The following is a 17,918-nucleotide window of genomic DNA, read 5'->3' on the forward strand; positions in this document are numbered from 1 at the left end:
ACCTTTACAGTTTTTGATTGTTAATTCGTCACCAAAGCGACAACATTTAATAGGGCTCATAGTGCAAGCAGAAGAACAGCACATTAGAATTTTGGAATGGGTATTTCTATCTTACCAACCCAAAAACACAGTTTGTACAAGGGTCGAGCTGTTAGCTAACATGATTATAAAAGGCAGAAGAAGGATTTTGGAACTGTCAGCTCAAGAACCTACAAGGCTATTTGTACCTATAGCTCAAAATTATTTGGACTGGCTGTTAGCAACTTCAGAGACGCTTCAAGTCGCTTTAGCTGACTATCCAGGTGCTGTAACTAATCATTATCCTTCAGCCAAACTTTTGTCACTGTTGCAAAATCAAGACTTTGAAGAAGCCCCTCGCAGGTCGGAAGTACCAGTAGAAGGACTCACAGTATTTACAGATGCTGGGAGGAAATCTAAACGAGCTGCCATCGCTTGGTACAGTAATAACCAATGGAATCATCAAATTCTTACAGGTTACATCATGGACTCCCTGCAGACGCTTGAACTGAGAGCAGTGGTGTGGGCCTTTCAACAGTGGCATGATGAGCCTCTAAATGTTGTTTCAGATTCATTATATGTGGTGGGCACGACACAGCGTTTAGAACGTGCCATGATAAAAACAGTAAAAAATAATACTTTGTATATGTTATTGATGCAGCTGTTGTTTTTGCTAAATCAACGCAGAGAACCTTATTTTATAACACACATTCGCAGTCATCAGTTTAACCAAGGCTTGTCTATAGGAAACAACATAGTAGACAAGCTAGTCGCTGCTGCATGGAAAAATCAAATGGTTAACCTGTTTGAGCAGGCTCGTTTATCTCATAATTTCTTACATCAATCTGCTAAAGTGCTAGCGAAACAATTTGATTTAAAATTCTCAGATGCTCGAGGAATAGTGCAGTCCTGCCCTGCTTGTCAAAAATCAGGAGTTGGTCTAGGCCTTGGGGTCAACCCTCGAGGTTTAGGGGCCTTGCAATTATGGCAAATGGATGTTACTCATATTGCAGAATTCGGACGTCAGAAGTATGTGCATGTCAGTATTGACACTTACTCGCATGCGATATGGGCCACTGCTCAAACAGGGGAAACAGCCAAACATGTTCTGAAGCATATGCATGCTGCCATTGCCGCACTAGGAGCTCCTCAAGAAATCAAAACTGACAATGGCCCTGCATATGTTTCGCAAACGTTTGTACGCTTTTGCCAACTATGGGGTATTCGCAGAATAACAGGTATTCCTCACTCCCCTACAGGCCAAGCCATTGTAGAGCGTGCACATGCCACCTTAAAATCGCTTTTGCAAAAACAAAAAGGGGGAGAGCCGGCACCCTCTGAAAGGCTTGCAAAAGCGCTTTATGTGCTAAATTATCTGAGATTAACAGGAGACCGTGAATCTCCTCCAATTGTAATTCATCATATGTCATTGCAATCTGGACTGCAGAAAAGTGATTCGGTGAAGGTGCAATACCGGGATTTAAAAACTGGGGAATGGAGAGGTCCGGCAGAAGTGAAAATGACCGGTCGAGGTTATGTTTGTGTTTTGACAGACGAAGGACCACGATGGGTTCCAAGTCGATGGGTGAAACCTTGGAAGGAAGACCTGGGACAGCAGGATGCATCATCATCATCCTCCTGATGCTGGTAACTGGGTGTGTTGGTGAGACTGTAGACTTACATCGTATTGACCCCAGACCAAACGTGTGGCTGACATTTGCCAACATTACAAACCAATCATCGTTTTGTGTGTCAATGGCTACTCCTGCTGATCCTTTTCGTACATGTCTGATTGGTACTCCCTATTGGAATCCGGATGACTGGAAAAGATGGGTCAATAATCACACTGTTTTGAATGAGACAGTGGTGAATCAAACATGCCACGCAAAGATGGAGTGTGCCAGCCTCCGCCCTGGACAGAAACCAGTGTGTTGTTCTGGGAATAGCAATCAAATTGGAATAGCTGCAGCATTGGTGATTAGGCATTTAAATCACAGTTTGCCTTGGGATCCACAAGAATTAGATCTAATGGGATCCTTAAATGGTTCAGGGTCTTGTTTTATGCTGGGAGGTCCCCTTTTTACAAAAAAGGGGGTAAGTACAGCATGGAACAGGAACCAATGGACTGATGTAACTAGTAAAATGACTGACGCCCAAGGAAAACCTGTGTATACTTATCAAAACAGCTCAGGAGATTATTGTAATGGAGCAGTGGGAGCAGAAATCAAAGGTTCAAAGATGCCTCTTTGGGTGAATGACACGGCCAAGGCCATACCCCCGGGATACTTCTTAATTTGTGGGGATCGGGCCTGGTCAGGAGTGCCAAAAGGGGCTATAGGAGGACCATGTTATTTTGGAAAATTGATAATGTTTGCTCCATCTATGAAAGTATTGCGAAATCGTACTCGAGCAAGGAGATCACTAAAAGTATTAGCTCCCAACTGTGACGGCAATTTAACCCTAATGGGTACAGCTGAGCGTATAGCATTATCTATATTTGTTCCTTGGGCGGCATCTGCAAAAGCTTTAGCTAGCTTAAATAGATTAGCTTGTTGGGCACAAAAGCAAATGAATTTAACCTCTAGCATGTTATCGGGATTGTTAGAAGACATGGATAGTATGCGTCATGCTATTTTGCAGAATCGGGCAGCCGTTGATTTTTTGTTATTAGCGCATGGACATGGATGTGAAGATTTTGAAGGTATGTGTTGCATGAATATTTCTGATCACTCTAAATCAATACACTATCAGTTGGCAGAGTTACGCCGGAACATGCATGCAATACAGGTGGAAAATGGACTTTCGGACTGGCTAAAATCATTGGGAGTCACAGGTTGGCTAAAAGATTTGATAGTACATGGGCTGGTAATATTAGTGGCTTTGCTGTTGGCACTAATGATATTGGGGTGTATTTTAAAATGCTTTGTGAAAGTTATGGAACGTATGATGACTGGGGTCTGGATTGTTCAAAAACAAAAAGGGGGATTTGTTGGATACCTGGAGAGCCAGGGGCACTTAGTGAACAATCCAGACCGAATGGAATTGTTGTGTTTTTGAGTAGCAGGCCTCAAGGACATCGATAAGGCCGTTTGTGAGAAAGTACTGAAGCTGCCTGTAAGAAAAATACTGAAGCCACCTGCGAGAAAATAATGAGGCCGTCTGTGAGAAAGTAATGAAGCTTCCTGTGAGAAAGTAAACGAAGCAACCTTGAGAAGAAGGAAAACAGCTGGCATACGTGACTGGGGGCTGAACGTGATACAGGGTGCAGGTGGAGAGAGCCGTGCGCGTGAACATAGAGACTTAACGAATCATACTTTAGCTAGGAGCGCGTGCATGATATAGTTAACCAATTAGTAGAGAGCTTGCGCATGATACGGAATTAGAAGGGCTATATTAACCGGGATGTATCAACAATAAATTGGCATTTGCTTGATCATATTGGTCGTCAGCAGTGTCCGTTTCTTCCGCGTCAACAATGTTTGAAGCCTTGAAGAATCACACGCAGAAAGGAGATTCAACAGCACCCGTTACCCCGTCCGCTCCTTCGTCCATGGAAACAAAGACTAACAGCGAGCCGGAAAAATCCCTTTGATCCAGGTCCCATAGATCCAGAAAAGGAGCCTTCAGTCTTTGGAGCTTCCTTGTTATAGAGGTGGCGTGTTTGTGTGTGTGTGTGTATAAGCATGAAGTAAATGGTGTGGAATAAGGGATGAATACTGTCTTGGTTTTAGCAGGGATGAAGTTAATTTTCCTCTTAGAAGCTTTGGGTTTTGTATGTGAAGAATGTTGATAAAAATGCTCTGATGATAAGGGTTGTTGTTAATGAGACCAAGGACACTGTCTGGCTTTCCAAGTCTCGTTAATGAGCAGGTGCAGGAAGCTGAGCCAAAAAAAAAAAAAAAAAAAAAAAGTGAAAATAAGAATCTGGAAACAGGTAATTGGGAAGGACCATTCCCTCTTATGACGTGGGGGAAAGGATATGCTGTGTCTCTACAGGAGCAGTGAACAAGTGGATCCCTGCACGATGGGTACGACCAGCGCTCCAAGCTGCCTTGCGTTCGTCGGATTGTTAACAACCTGTGTGGCAGCTCCATGGACATCAGTCACGGAAAGAACAAATGTGTGGGTAATTATGGTTAATGCCACAGGACAGGACATCATTTGTTTGTCTATATCATCTTCAAATAAGCCTTTCAGAACATGCTTGGGCAATCTGCCAGATCAGATAGCGGTAGGATGACAATTCTGTGTAAAACAACAGCAGCCGCGAGTGCTGAGTGCTAAATAACAGAAGATGGAACTTTTGGGATCCCTAAAGATGGACTTCTGCCTATTTTCTCTAACTATTCAGGAGCTAATGTTACTAGAGGGGTAATGATTGTAAATGCTTTAAGACCTATACATTGCAACGATACAGCATGGTGTAATCACGCGAGCACATATCAAAATCCAGACAGCATAAAAGACCTGAACGAAGTACACATAGCTTTGAATCTGATTGCCAAGATAATATAGAGTTTTGGAAACCAGGTGAAATTATTGCTGCTTCAATCTTTGCACTTGATGTGGCAAGTGTCTAGGCATTAGCTACGCTAAATAAATTGGGCTGTTGGCTTGCTAAGTAAACACATGCAATTATATCAGTACTATTAACACTGTTAATTGATATAGGTTCTATACGCTATACTATTTTACAAAACAGAACCGCTGTTAGCCTGCAGAGCACATATTTGACAGGCCTTGTTGCATGTGCTGGCCACACATGCAGAAACGTCTGGTCAGGCCTTGTTGTATGCGTTGGCCACGTGTGCAGCAACGTCTAGTGGCTACTCTTTCACTGAATCTGCTGAGGATAAAACGGGGGTGACTCGGGGCGGGGAGGGGGAGAGGATCCGGAGCACACTTTATTAACAACAGGGGACGCCCTGAAGGTGCTGCGCCTGCCTCCTTTCTCTGCTCTGACCCGGCTGATCATCATCCTCCTGCTCTGCGGTGTCTTTGGCGTAGTCGGGTTGGTAACAGAATAGATCAGTAGTAGATTTTTTATTATTAGCACAAAATCATGGTTGTCAGGATTTTGATGGGCTTTGCTGCATGAATCTGTCTGATCATTCGGAATCTATTCACAAAAGTATTCAAAACTTGCAAAAAGGAGTACAAAAACAGCAACAAAGTGATGTTTTTGATATATTCAGTAATCTTTTTGGTGGATTGATATAAGCTTATTACAAATAGCTGTAGGATGCTTATTCATTCCTTTTAGAAATGTATTTTGATCTGGATTCCGTGTGTGTGTTGAAATATGTGCAGACTTTAATAGATAAAGCGTTGAAACAAGCCTCTTCTCATAAACAAAGAGAAGAGAGGTGTGGGTATTTCTTGAGCCAGTACGGTGTCAATGAAAGCAAACTGACCTTGGGAGAGGGATACAATCATGCTCTCAGGAAGAAAGCCATGGAATGAGAAGGGAAGCTTTAAGATACAAGACATTGTTAATGGAATTTATGGCTTGTTTCAACAGAGGCCTGCAAAAATTAGTCACTGGCTTTGTAGATAAGAAAGTTACTGAAGTTATTATGTTTGTAGTAATAGAGAATATCATAATAGAAAATTAGTAGAAAATAGTGAAATTTAGGGGTTTTTTTAATATATATATAAGGTGTCATTAGTAATCTTCTTAGCTTGTGTAGGGCATAGCTAGGTGGTTGCTATCCTTAGCTAAAAAATTGTGATACTAGGCATCATACTAGGTATAATCATTAACATTCCGTGCTTGGTCACCTGTCTATAAAAGTGATACAGAGAATAATACATCAGAACGCACACGCCATATGACGTCAGTTCCAACTGCCCACCTCACACGGCTGGGCTGTAGTGCCAGCCTGTCCAGCATGTCAAGCACCTAACCGGAACCAGGCCTTATACTACCCAGGCATTAACCCCGGAGGTATGCTCCGAACCAGGTACGACAACTAGATATCACAGACTACACGCTATTTGGCTGTTTCAAATACATTCATGTTGCGATCGACACTTGCTCCCGAGCTCTCTTCGTGTGTCCATTCACGACATCCGTAACACAAAATCCATCCTGCACCAGAGCTGGGCTTTTATTTGCCTAGGGTACCTCGGAAAATAAAGACTGACCGTGGGCCGTCACAGATATCTCACCACTTCCTGCAGACGTGGGGAGTCCGCCATACGTTTGGCATTCCTCTGAACAGCACCGGGCAAGCGACTGTAGAACGCACACACAAAACCCTGAAAGCACAGCTAATCTGCTTCAGAGAGGGGGGAAAGAGGGGTTCTCCGGGGGTCTTGGTCGGTGAAACGCTTGTGGTACTGAATCATATGTCCTTCGCTAACCCCCAATCCGTTTCCCCTATCCAAAACCATTTTTCCTCGCGTCAGCCGCTGTTTGGGGGCAAGGCACTCCCAAAGGTCTGGTTCCGCCTGCCAGAAAACCCAGGCTGGGAAGGTCCCGCTGATCTGCTAACATGGGGACGAGGGTATGCTTGTATCTCCACAGGTGCGGGGACCCAATGGATCCCAGCCTGGTTGGTACAGCTGTGGCTGGAGGATCAGCAGGGTAACCGAGCGGCGCGGTGCTCTCCAGCTCATCCTAGTGGGATTGATCCTGATTGTGAGTCTTCCAATGCGAGTGATAACGACTAACTTTTGGGAGCAATTCACGCATTACACCAACTCTACTCAGGTTTGCATAGCGCATGGCCTGTTGGGCTCTTGGGAATGCCAACCACACAGCCCTCGCCATATCTGAACTGGCGACTGCTTTAGTAGCACACAACGAAGGACTGACACAAATGAAGTTGGCATTAGATTATGCCCTTGCGAGGCCTGGCATCGGTTGCAGCGACCTAGAGGGAGTCCTAGGTCTCCAGGGTTACTGCTGTTTGGACTTCAGCAAGAACACCTCCTCGGCCTTGGAGAAGATGCATGCGCATGCTGCCCAGTCAGTATTCAACGTCAAAGCCCTAAAGGACTGGGGTAGTTTCCAGACCTGTTCGGTTTACCTAGATGGCTAAGAAATATTGTGTCTATAAGTTTGACAATCCTAGCAGTTGCTTTGATAATGCTTTGTTTGTTACTGTTACTGTTACGGTTCTTCCATGCTATGATTGAGGGGTCACTAGGCGACTATCCATGATCAACTATGTTATAGCGGCATCCACCTCAGGGTACCAGCCATTAGTCTAGAATGATTTAGCATAGAGGGGGGGAATTGTGGGGTAACGTTAGCAGGGCTGCATGTATGCAGGAGGGGCAGTCTGCAGTGATTCGCGCGCTAGGCGCAGATAGGTCCATGGGCGCAGGGGGCAGGTGCGTCCACGTACGTGGTGGGCACGGATAAGTCCATGAGTGCAGGGGGCAGGTGCGTCCACGTACATGGTGGGCACGGATAAGTCCATGGGTGCAGGGGCAGGTGCGTGGCGGGCACGGATAGATTCATGGGTGCAGGGGGCGGGTGTACGGGTATTTAACCCTGTGTTGTGCAGCATTAAATTGAAGGCTTGGCTTGACTGTATCCGTGTGATGCCCTGCTTTCCCCGGAGCGGGGCTCCGGTGCGTGCGGGGTAGGTTAGCTGGCAAGAGAGCCGGCATTGTGCACCCCCAGTCTTCTCTCTGGCAGGGCAGTATGAGATGCTGAAAAGTCCTTGACTCAGTGTAAGCACTGCTCAGCAACACCTAAAACATCAGTGTGTTATCAACACTATTTTCATCCTAAATCCAAAACACAGCACTATACCAGCTACTAGGAAGAAAATTAACTCTATCTCAGCCAAAACCAGGACATCATGCAAAGGTGCTTTCAACATGGATGTTAGGGTCTCCTTTGCCACTTGCAAGTCTCAGTGCCAGGATATTACATACTGTGCTCACAAACATCTCGCAGGTTTGTTGAAGTGCAACTCCCTGTGTACACAGCAGTTTAGGCAGTGCTAGTGTCACCAAAATCGGGAATCAAACTCGTTAACACCAATGTAGCATTAAGAAGCAGGCATTCTTTATTGAGGCGCCGGATGCACGGGGGCACCTAGCCTGCATGCTGGTCTGGAAATCTGGACAGAATATATTTAGTGATTTCATGCATAATCATTAATAATTCGGAGAATACTAATACATAATCATCAGTTTTCCTAGAAATCATTATCGTATTCCCCACCCACTTGCACATGCTCAGTCTTTTGAGTCAAGGGTCTTCTGGTGGTCTTGGGGGTCGTTGGAGTGCCCCCTCCTCAAATTCGCTGGTTGAACCCCTCCTTAAAATCTCCATATATGGTCTTGAGAACAGGTCGCTTTGCTCCTTGATTTTCTGGCTCCAAAGTGATGGCTCAGGGCCTATCTCCACAGCTGGTGTTTGAGGCCTACCTTTGTTCTACCACCTTTCTTAATTACCCCAGATATGCTAGGCTAACTTCTAACAAATGAAATATTGTATTTTCTTAACAATTCTAAGACTCCCTGTTCCCTCTAAGGATAAATACATGTCATATAAAATTTAACCTATGTGACTACAGTTTTATAGTTAGCAAGAATCACCTCATGTTGATATTTAATTTTCAAAAATCATATTATTCTAAAATTATGCTGATTAATCATTTTTGTCATATAACATTCCCCCCCTTTGAGACTTATTTAATTTTTTTCAATAAGTCTCATTTACTTATAACTAATCTCCATAATCAGCAAAAGAAAAAACATTATTAACACTACTACTGAAATTCTTTTGATAGATTCCATTATTTGATATGATTTTGTATAATTCATTAAAAATGAGAGACTGTTAACTTTAAATGACATGTTTCTTTAGAAATCCATTGTTTCTGTTCTGGAGACGGTGCTTCCTTGACTCTCGTAATGAATCCAAGAATCAATATCTTCAAATTTAAGGGCTGTATATATTGCTAGAAGCACCTGATATGGTTCTTTCAATTTTTGTTGGAGAGATTCTGATTCCCAAGTTTACAGGTACACATAATCTCCTGGTTGAAAATGGTGAACTGGGGAATCTAAAGAAAGAGGCTCTGTGACAATTCCATATCCTTTTAAAGCATTCAGACTTCTTCCGAGGGATACCAAATACAATTTCATTTCATTATCCCCAGTAGCAGTCACATTTTGAACAAGGGTGGGAGTCTAATAAGGTTTTCCATATATTAACTCATATGGACTAATTTTAGTCTTAGATCTAGGTTGAATCTTGATTTTCAAAAGTGCTTAAGGAAGAGCATGAGGTCATTCTAAAGATGTTTCCTGACAAATTTTACTTATCTATTAGATTGTGGCCTTCAAGGAGTGTGTAAATCCAATTTAATTCCCAGAATTTTGCTCAATATTTGAATAATCTCAGCTACAAAATGAGGATCTCTGATAACATTCCTTTGGGGATTCCAAACCGTGGTATTATTTCTTTTAACAGATTTTTAGCCACTTCTCTTGCCCATTGGTGTGACAGGGAAAACCTTTTGGCCACATGTACTAATACCAATAGATGTCTATATCCATTTTGTCATGGGAATTCTGAAAAAACAATCTGCCAATAATTTCCAGGCAAGTTTCCTTTATATGTGGTTCCTGAGGGTGGTTGTTTAATATTTCTAGGGTTATTCTTTAAACAAATTTCACACTTTTTATTACTGATTTTATTAACTTTGTCATCCTAACACTAATTACCTGTCTCCTTAAATTGCTGAACATTGCCTCTATTTCCCAATCAATTTCTCTATGTTTTTAGCATCGATTGAGCTGAGACCACAACTTGATTATTAGGAGTAAATCATTTTTCATCTTTATTTGAATTAAGTGATTTAGGTAATTCCAAATCAGCCTTACTATAATTTGGGGTTCGTTGTTCAAATTCCATTTTTTTTAACTGGTATTATTGCCATGATGCCTTTTTCTGCTACCTCCTTAGCCGTTTGATCAGCTAATCTATTTTCAATATTCACTGGGGAATTCCCAAATTGGTGGGTTTTGCAATGCATAATTGCAACTTGCAGAATTTCTTCTCTCAGTGTTTAATGGATGTTCCTTGTGCTGTCAGCATTCCTCTTTCTTTCCATATGGCTCCATGAGCATGCACTACTCCAGAAGCATACTTTGAATCAGTCCATATATTCACTCTTTTATCTTCTGTCCATTTCAAGGCTTCTATGAGGGCTATCGGTTCAGCCTTTTCTGCCGAGGTATTCACTGGAAGTGGCCTTGCATCAGTAACAGAGTTTGTTGTTGTTGCATGTCCAGCCAATCTTCTTCCATCTCTCACGAAGCTGCTTCCATCAGTAAATATCTTGAATTCTCGGCCAGGTATAGGTTCACTCTTAAGGTCACTTCTACTGGAGTAAACTTGTTCAATGGTCTGTAGACAGTCATGACTTAGGACTTCTTCTTCTGCTACTGAATTTAAAAAGGCAGCAGGATTTATTGTCGTAGTTGTTTTCAATTTGACATCATCTTGTTCCAACAGGACAATTTGATGTTTGAGCATCCTGCTTGGGGATAACCAGCGTCCTCCTTTCTGTTCCAGAACAGAAAGTACCATATGCAATACATAAACTGTTATTTGTTGTCCCATTGTCAGCTTACAAGCTTCTTAAATCAGGAGGACAGTTGCTGCTACAGCTCGTAGACAACCTGGCCATCCTTGGCTAACATTGTCCAATTGTTTGGGGAAATAACCAACAGGTCTTCTTCATTCTCCAATCCTCTGAGAAAGGATCCCGGGAGCCAAGCATTGTCTTTCATGCACAAACAGAATTAATCTTTACAGTGTTGATCCCAAAGAATCTTCTAACTATGAGCAAGAGCAAAGCACAAGCAATGTGAGCCCAGATGGCTCCACCACAGGTCAAAAGACATGGATTTCCGGAGAACATAAATATTTTTACTCACCAGGATTCCTCCAAGGTAAAAGTTTGTAGTTTCTTTATCCCTTGACCAAGAATTATGTAACTTATCTCATGGACAAACTCACTGATTTGAAAAATCAGGGGTTTGACTCTGCCTTTATTTAAAAAAAAAAAACCACTAAGATAATTTACACTATTTCAGCAGTACAAAAGGACAAAAAAAAATGTACAGAAAGTCTGGTTTATAGCACTGCAAAGGTGGAAAACACATATAGGGTGCTTCTTTGTTAGAAAAACTTATGTGTTCTTAACCAAAACATTATGACTACTGCAATACAAAATCTTAGTGAAGACAGGGCAGCTTATAGTTTTCACACATTTTGGGAGGTCGTGCAGATAGTAGGAAAATCTAAGGCTATGGGTAAGTGTGGTGGGTTGATCCTTGCTAGATGCCAGGTGTCCATCAAAGCCACTCTATCACTCCCCTCCTCAGCTGGACAGTGGAGAGAAAATATAATAAAAGGCTAGTGGGTCAAGATAAGGACAGGGAGAGATCACTCACCAATTACTGTCACAGGCAAAACAGACTCAACTTGGGGAAATTAGTTTAATTTATTACCAATCAAAATCAGAGTAGGGTAATGAGAAATAAAACCACATCTAAATAACACTTTCTCCCACCTCTCCCTTCTTCCTGGCCTTAACTTCACTCACGATTTTCTCTATCGCCTCCTTCTGAGCAGCGCAGGGGGATGGGGAATGGGGATTGCGGTCAGTTCATCACACCTTGTTTCTGCCACTCCTTCCTCCTCAGGGGAGGACTCCTCACATTCTTCCCCTGCTCCAGCATGCGTCCCTCCCATGGGAGATAGTCCTCCACAAACTTCTCCAAAGTGAGTCCTTCTCACGGGCTGCAGTTCTTCATGAACTGCTCCAGCATGGGCCCTTTCCATGGGATGCAGTCCTTCAGGAACAGACTGAAGGTCCCCACAGGGTCACAAGTCCTGCCAGCAAATCTAGTTCAGCATGGGCTCCTCTCTCCATGGGTCCACAGGTCCTGCCAGGAGCTTGCTCCAGCACAGGCTTCCCATGGGGTCACAGCCTCCTTTGAGCACATCCACCTGCTCTGGGATGGGATTGTCTATGGGCTGCAGGTGGATATCTGCTCCACCATTAACCTCCATGGGCTGCAGGGGGACAGACTGCCTCACCATTGTCTTCACCACGGGCTGCAGGGGAATCTCTGCTCCGGCGCTTGGAGCACCTCCTCCCCCTCCTTCTTCACTGACCTTGGTGTCTGCGCAGTTGTTTCTCTCACATATTCTCACTCCTCTCTCTGGCTACTGTTGCTGTTGCACAGCAACTTTTTCCCCGTCTTAAATATGTTATCACAGACGTGCTACGACCGTCACTGATTGACTTGGCCTTGGCCAGCAGCGGGTCCATCTTGGAGTCAGTTGGCACTGACTATCAGACACGGGGGAAGCTTCTGCATCTTGTCAGAGAAGCCATCTCCGTAGCCCCCCCTGCTACCAAAACCTTACCATGCAAACCCAATACAGTAAGCCACCTCACATTAGAAATAGAAGCTGGGTTGTCTTCAACAGGATTTTACCCTGTATTTGTCCTTCAGTCTCTGCTTCTTGGAACATGAACAAGTCACTGAAAGCACGGTGTGGGTGCAGTGTGGATTAACTGCTCCTGTTAACTATCCTGGTCAGGAAATTCACTCCTTAATGGCAGCATATGTAAGTTAGTTTGTACTTACTGGAGAGTATGATGTGCGAGGAACAAGTACAGAGTGGTTAAGCTAATGCATACTCCGTGGTAACAAGTTCATGTGACAAAGTCCCGGCAGCATAGGTGAGCTCTGGGAACTCAGCTCTTTCCTAATGAGGCCAAAACAACCACATAAATGTGCAACGATTCTATTCCTTTTCCAAGGTGATCTCCCTGTTTACACCACAAATCACTCTTTTGACTGAAGTATACGCTCATTAAGAAATCAGACACCATCTATTACAAACAATAGCTCATTAAATCAGTTCTTGTTATATTGCTTATTTTCCTTTTAACTGTCTTTAACTTTCTTTAAGAAACTTTCCTTAGCCAGTGAAATCCTCCTATTTTATGAGATAAAGGAGAGCTCCTTTATACCTGCTGAGGGTGAGGAGGTGGCAGCTCCTCCTCTTCTGTTGCTGAGATTTTCAGTGAAAATTCCCAGCCTTTTCTGACTTACAGTAACTTGGGTATTCTCAACGGTAGGAATAAGTATTTGCAAGTAGTACTCAAACACTGTAAATACTGCTAATAAAGTTATGTATATTGAAATCCTTTAAGAAAATACTGGCCAACTTTCAAGGATACCCAGTACCTTTTAGTTTGAATTGGATTGTTACTGGAAAAAGCTATGCTTTAAATTAATTTCTAAATTCTGAATGGAATCAGATGGTGTTCTCAAGACAATATATTAATTGGCTTCAAAAACAAGAAAGATCTTGATGATGTGACTCAGAGACTGTAGAATCCCACCCCAAGATTGTGACTTTTTCTGTATTTCTGGCCATTGTATGGCGTTGCAATATTTTTAATGGTTTTGTTCTTTCACATCCAGAATCCAAAACCCAGGAGTCGTAACACTTGTCTACTGCAGAGAGGTGTTGTGAGGTTTTATGAATGCTCTGCACTGAGAAAATGTAAACACTATAAAATATAGGAAGTTGGACCATCAAAGCAGGGAAGATCAAATTAAACAGCCTGTTCTCTATTCAAGCATTTAGCTACGCCAACAGCTACTGGAAACTAGTGTGCATCTGTAGGTCTTGGTGAAAACTGAGGGATTTCCAAAGCTGAGACTGTTAACTTGGGTGCTTCTGTATTGACTTCCATTTTTAAAATTCAGAGACTTGAAAATGCAGAGCTTATATTCTTCTTTTTATATAGGTAGGTATTACTGTGCATATATATTTAGATATATATGCGATATATAATTTGTGTGTTCTGCTCCTCCATGTCTGTATTTTAGGCATTCTCTTGCTTCCAGGAATGATTTTCAGGTGGCTGAAGTCTGCTTCAGATACACAATAACATTAATACAAGCTGAGTACATGTTGTTTAGTTTGAAGCTGGACTGTTGTAAAAGTCCTGAAGCTTAATGTCCTTCTGCCCTTCCATCCTGCCATTACTCTTACAGGTTCCCTCCTTGGGCCCTTTTTAGGTTCCTTTCTTGGCTTTAGTTTGTACTAATTAGCTTTTTTATACACAAATTTACTTTAGTACTGATGGTATTTGTCCACAGCCAGAAACACTTCCCAAGAAGTACCTGTTATGGTTTTGTTAGTGAGGGGGGGACTAAGGTGGTAGCTTCTGTAGGAAACTGCTAGAAGTCGCTCCCCTTTGTTCAGTGGACTCGGCCAGGCCTAGGGCAGACCCACTGCTGGCCAAGGCCGAGCCAGTTGGTAGCAGAAAGTTCCGTGATAACGCCTCTGCGATAACGTATTTAAGAAGGGGAAAACAGAAAAAAAAAAGAAGAGAAGATGTGAAGAAGCTGAGTGGGGGCAGAGGCGGAGAGGGGGAGGCGCAGGCCTCATGGGCCTTGCAGGCCTCACCCTCTGGCCTCTTGCCAGGCAGCCGACTGGGCCCAACTCGGCCCAGCCCAGCTGCAAGAAGTGGAGAGGAGATGAGATGGATGATGTGAAGAGATTCTGAGAGGCGTCTGCCAGCCTGTTGTGAAGAACTTTTCTTGTGAGAGGAACGGCTGCAGATGCCAAGGTCAGTGAAGAAGGAGGGGGAGGAGTAATGCGGCTCCTGGCCAAGATTCCCCTGCAGCCTGTGGTGAAGACCATGATGGAGCAGGTTGTCCCCCTGCAGCCCATGGAAGTCCACAGAGGAGCAGAGATCCACCTGCAGCCTGTGAAGGACCCCACATCGGGGGAGATGGATGCCTGAAGGCGGCTGTGGCCCATGGAGGGCCCGCTGGGACAGCCGTTCTGGAGGGACTGCACTCCGTGGAAGAGATGACCCGGAGTAGTTTCAGGAAGGACTGTGGCGCATGGGTGGGACCCCACAATGGAGCAGGGGGGAATGTGAGGAGTTCTTCCCCGAAGGGGGAAGCAGCCACATAAAACAACATGTGATGAACTGACCATAACCCCCATTCCCTCTTCCCCCCTGTGCCACTCGGGGGGGGGAAGGTAGTAGAGATAATGTTAAGCTTGGGAAGAGGGAGGGGTGGAGGGAGGTTATCTTGTTCTCTGTCTCATTATCCTGCTAGTTTTAGAAATAAATGAGTGTTTTTCCCCAAGTCGAGTCTGTTTTGCCTATGACGGTAACTTTAAGGATTTTCTCCCTGTCCTTATTTCAAACCTCGAGCCATTTTTCCTTATATTATCTCTCCCTATTCTCTTGGAGGGTGGAGGGAGTGAGAGAGAGACTGCGTAGTCTGGTCCAAATCAGGGCTGAACTACGACAGTACCATAGCTCAATAAATAAGTTCAAAAAGCATCTTAATGAAAATAATCAATCAAATTAAATATTGCTTGGATTAAACCAGAGATTAGCAAGTATCAACCCCTACAAGCACCATAACTGGTCCCTTTTCTCCTCCCTCATCTTAGTTTTAACAATTTGATCTAGTACACAAATATAAGAAACAGAAAATTGATTTCATGACTGTATATATGATTTAATGAGGCTTGGTAACTTAATCTGCCAACACCTGTGCTGCATTAAAAACAAGATATTGTGCCTCTCTCTAAACTGTGCCAGATAAAATTGTTCACTCGGAGTGTAGCGTACTTTGCGTTGCAGGAGTGTGGTAACACATGACTGTTACTAAGGACAGTGGAGAGTCCCTGGAGAAATCCTGGCCATGGTTTTTCCATATAACTGGACTTTCTTCTTTGCATGCATGTCATTAATTTTATTCAATTTGCCTTCATTTTATTTTTTAGCATGTAAAGAAAAAAAGTAATGCAGGCATACCATTGTTACTTCATTATAAAGATAATTCCTATGAAAATATGTCACAGTCCCTTAGAAGGAACAATGGTAAGAAGCAAAAATGAATTGTTTCCATTACAGTTGAAAGAAGTACTATGAAATGTTAATGAACAGCTCATTTACCTGATTTTCTTAGTGGACTTTAAGAATAGGCATTCATCCCTTAACACTGAAGACTTTATATCAAGATTTGACTCCTGCATTTGATACATTCGAGAAGAACAAAGCTGAGATACAATCATAATGAATAACATATCGTAAAAATGAGGGATTGCTGCTAACGTGTACTGCCACCAAATGGTCGATTAAATGAAAAGCATCAGTTTCCTCTAGGCAAAATGACCAGTATTCCCAGGAATGTCTTATGTGGCCTGTTAGAAAAACATGTTTTAACTCATAAAATAATAAATTTGACACAGTACTTAGTATTTCATGAGTAGAAAATAAGAAATTAGGTGTTTCAGATCCAAAGTGGAATTATTATTGGATTAAATAAAAATGTCAAACCTTTTGAAATCCGTTTCCTCTCCTTCATGCTTTCAGTTCTAATCTTTATTACACCATGCCCTCACTGAGAGCTGAACATCTCCTTCCTGAACTGGTATTTCCCCCTTCATTCCTTCACTATTTCTTTTATCTTTTAATACTTTTCTACAGCTTGTGTTCCCCAAACCTATTAATGTTAACTTGCCAGGAATTTCCTGTCCCTTCATTAAGGAAAAAAAGAAAAAAAACTAACCAAGCTATATGTCTCCCCTTCAGTCTGCATGACTTTACCTACTAAATTCATCTTATGAACTTCAAGTTCTGCTTCAGGAATTGTTCCTTGGGCAAAGCATGCAAGAGACTGACACTGGCTAATGGCTGACGACAGAGCCACAGTGGGACACTGACCGATGCATAGAAGTCCCGGTGCATGATTTAGCACCATTCTTCGGCAAGCAGTGCCAGCCTACAGCCACCAGTCACCCGTCACCCTAATGCCCATTTCACCTTGTTTATGTTCCTACATTTGCTTCCTAAATTAAATTTTAAGTTCTGCAGAGCAAAGCCTATATCTTTTTATATCCTTGTAAGTTGTTAAGCACAGTAGGATCCTGATTGGGACATCTGGGTACCATTACAAAACAAAAAAATAATCATGTCAATAATAATTAGGACATTAAAATAAGCAACAAAACTTATGGTCAAATTTTGGCATTTGCAGCATAGGAATGGAAGAAGCGCATCTCTTTTCTCGTGGTCTCATGTAAAAATTGTCCTAATTTTGGTACTTGGACTAAATTGAAAAAGACATGGTAACAAAGACTGACTTATTTGGGGTGAGGGCTATTCTTGTACAGTATTTATGCAGAGTACATAGTGCATAGGGGCTCTGAGGGACTTCGAGGCATTGCCCCAGTACAAATGTGCTATCACTGGCTCAGACAACCATGCAATGCATGCACTAATGCATGCAGCATGGGGAACAAGCAAGAAGAGTTGGAAGCCATAGCGCGGCAGGCAAACTATGACCTAGTTGCCATAACAGAAACGTGGTGGGATTGCTCCCATGACTGGAGCGCTGCAATGGATGGCTACAAACTCTTCAGGAGGGACAGGCAAGGAAGGAGGGGTGGTGGTGTGGCTCTCTACGTTAGGGAATCCTTTTCTGCTACTGAGATTGTGACTGGGGATGATAACATTGAATCCCTATGGGTAAAGATCAGAGGAAGGGCTGACAAGGCAGACATCCTGGTGGGCGTCTGTTATAGACCGCCAAACCAGGATGAAGAGACAGATGAGGTATTCTACAAGCAGCTGGCACGAGCTGCACGGTCGTCAGCCCTTGTCCTCATGGGGGACTTCAACTTCCCTGACATATGCTGGGAGTACAGCACAGCACAGAAGAAGCAGTCTAGGAGGTTTTTGGAGTGCATAGAGGATGCCTTCCTAATGCAGTTGGTCAGAGAGCCCACGAGAGGAACTGCCCCGCTAGACCTGCTGTTCGCAAACAGGGAAGGTCTGGTGGGAGATGTGGAGGTTGGG

The 17,918-nt window shown here is 43.2% G+C and overlaps 1 protein-coding gene across 1 annotated transcript in view; it reads left to right on the top strand.

Moving 5' to 3' along the window:
• The first annotated feature begins 2,256 nt into the window (after positions 1-2,256).
• LOC147596542 (uncharacterized) overlaps positions 2,257-17,918 on the top strand; it is a 38,203-nt gene continuing 22,541 nt past the window's right edge. Inside the window, exon 1 of the mRNA XM_086769454.1 lies at positions 2,257-3,036. Within this exon, the coding sequence (XP_086625580.1) occupies positions 2,257-3,036 (780 nt within the window). The remainder of the gene's footprint in view (positions 3,037-17,918) is intronic.

This window comes from Chlamydotis macqueenii, chromosome W, assembly GCF_036417535.1.
Source record: "Chlamydotis macqueenii isolate bChlMac1 chromosome W, bChlMac1.mat, whole genome shotgun sequence".
NCBI classification, from domain to species: domain Eukaryota; kingdom Metazoa; phylum Chordata; class Aves; order Otidiformes; family Otididae; genus Chlamydotis; species Chlamydotis macqueenii.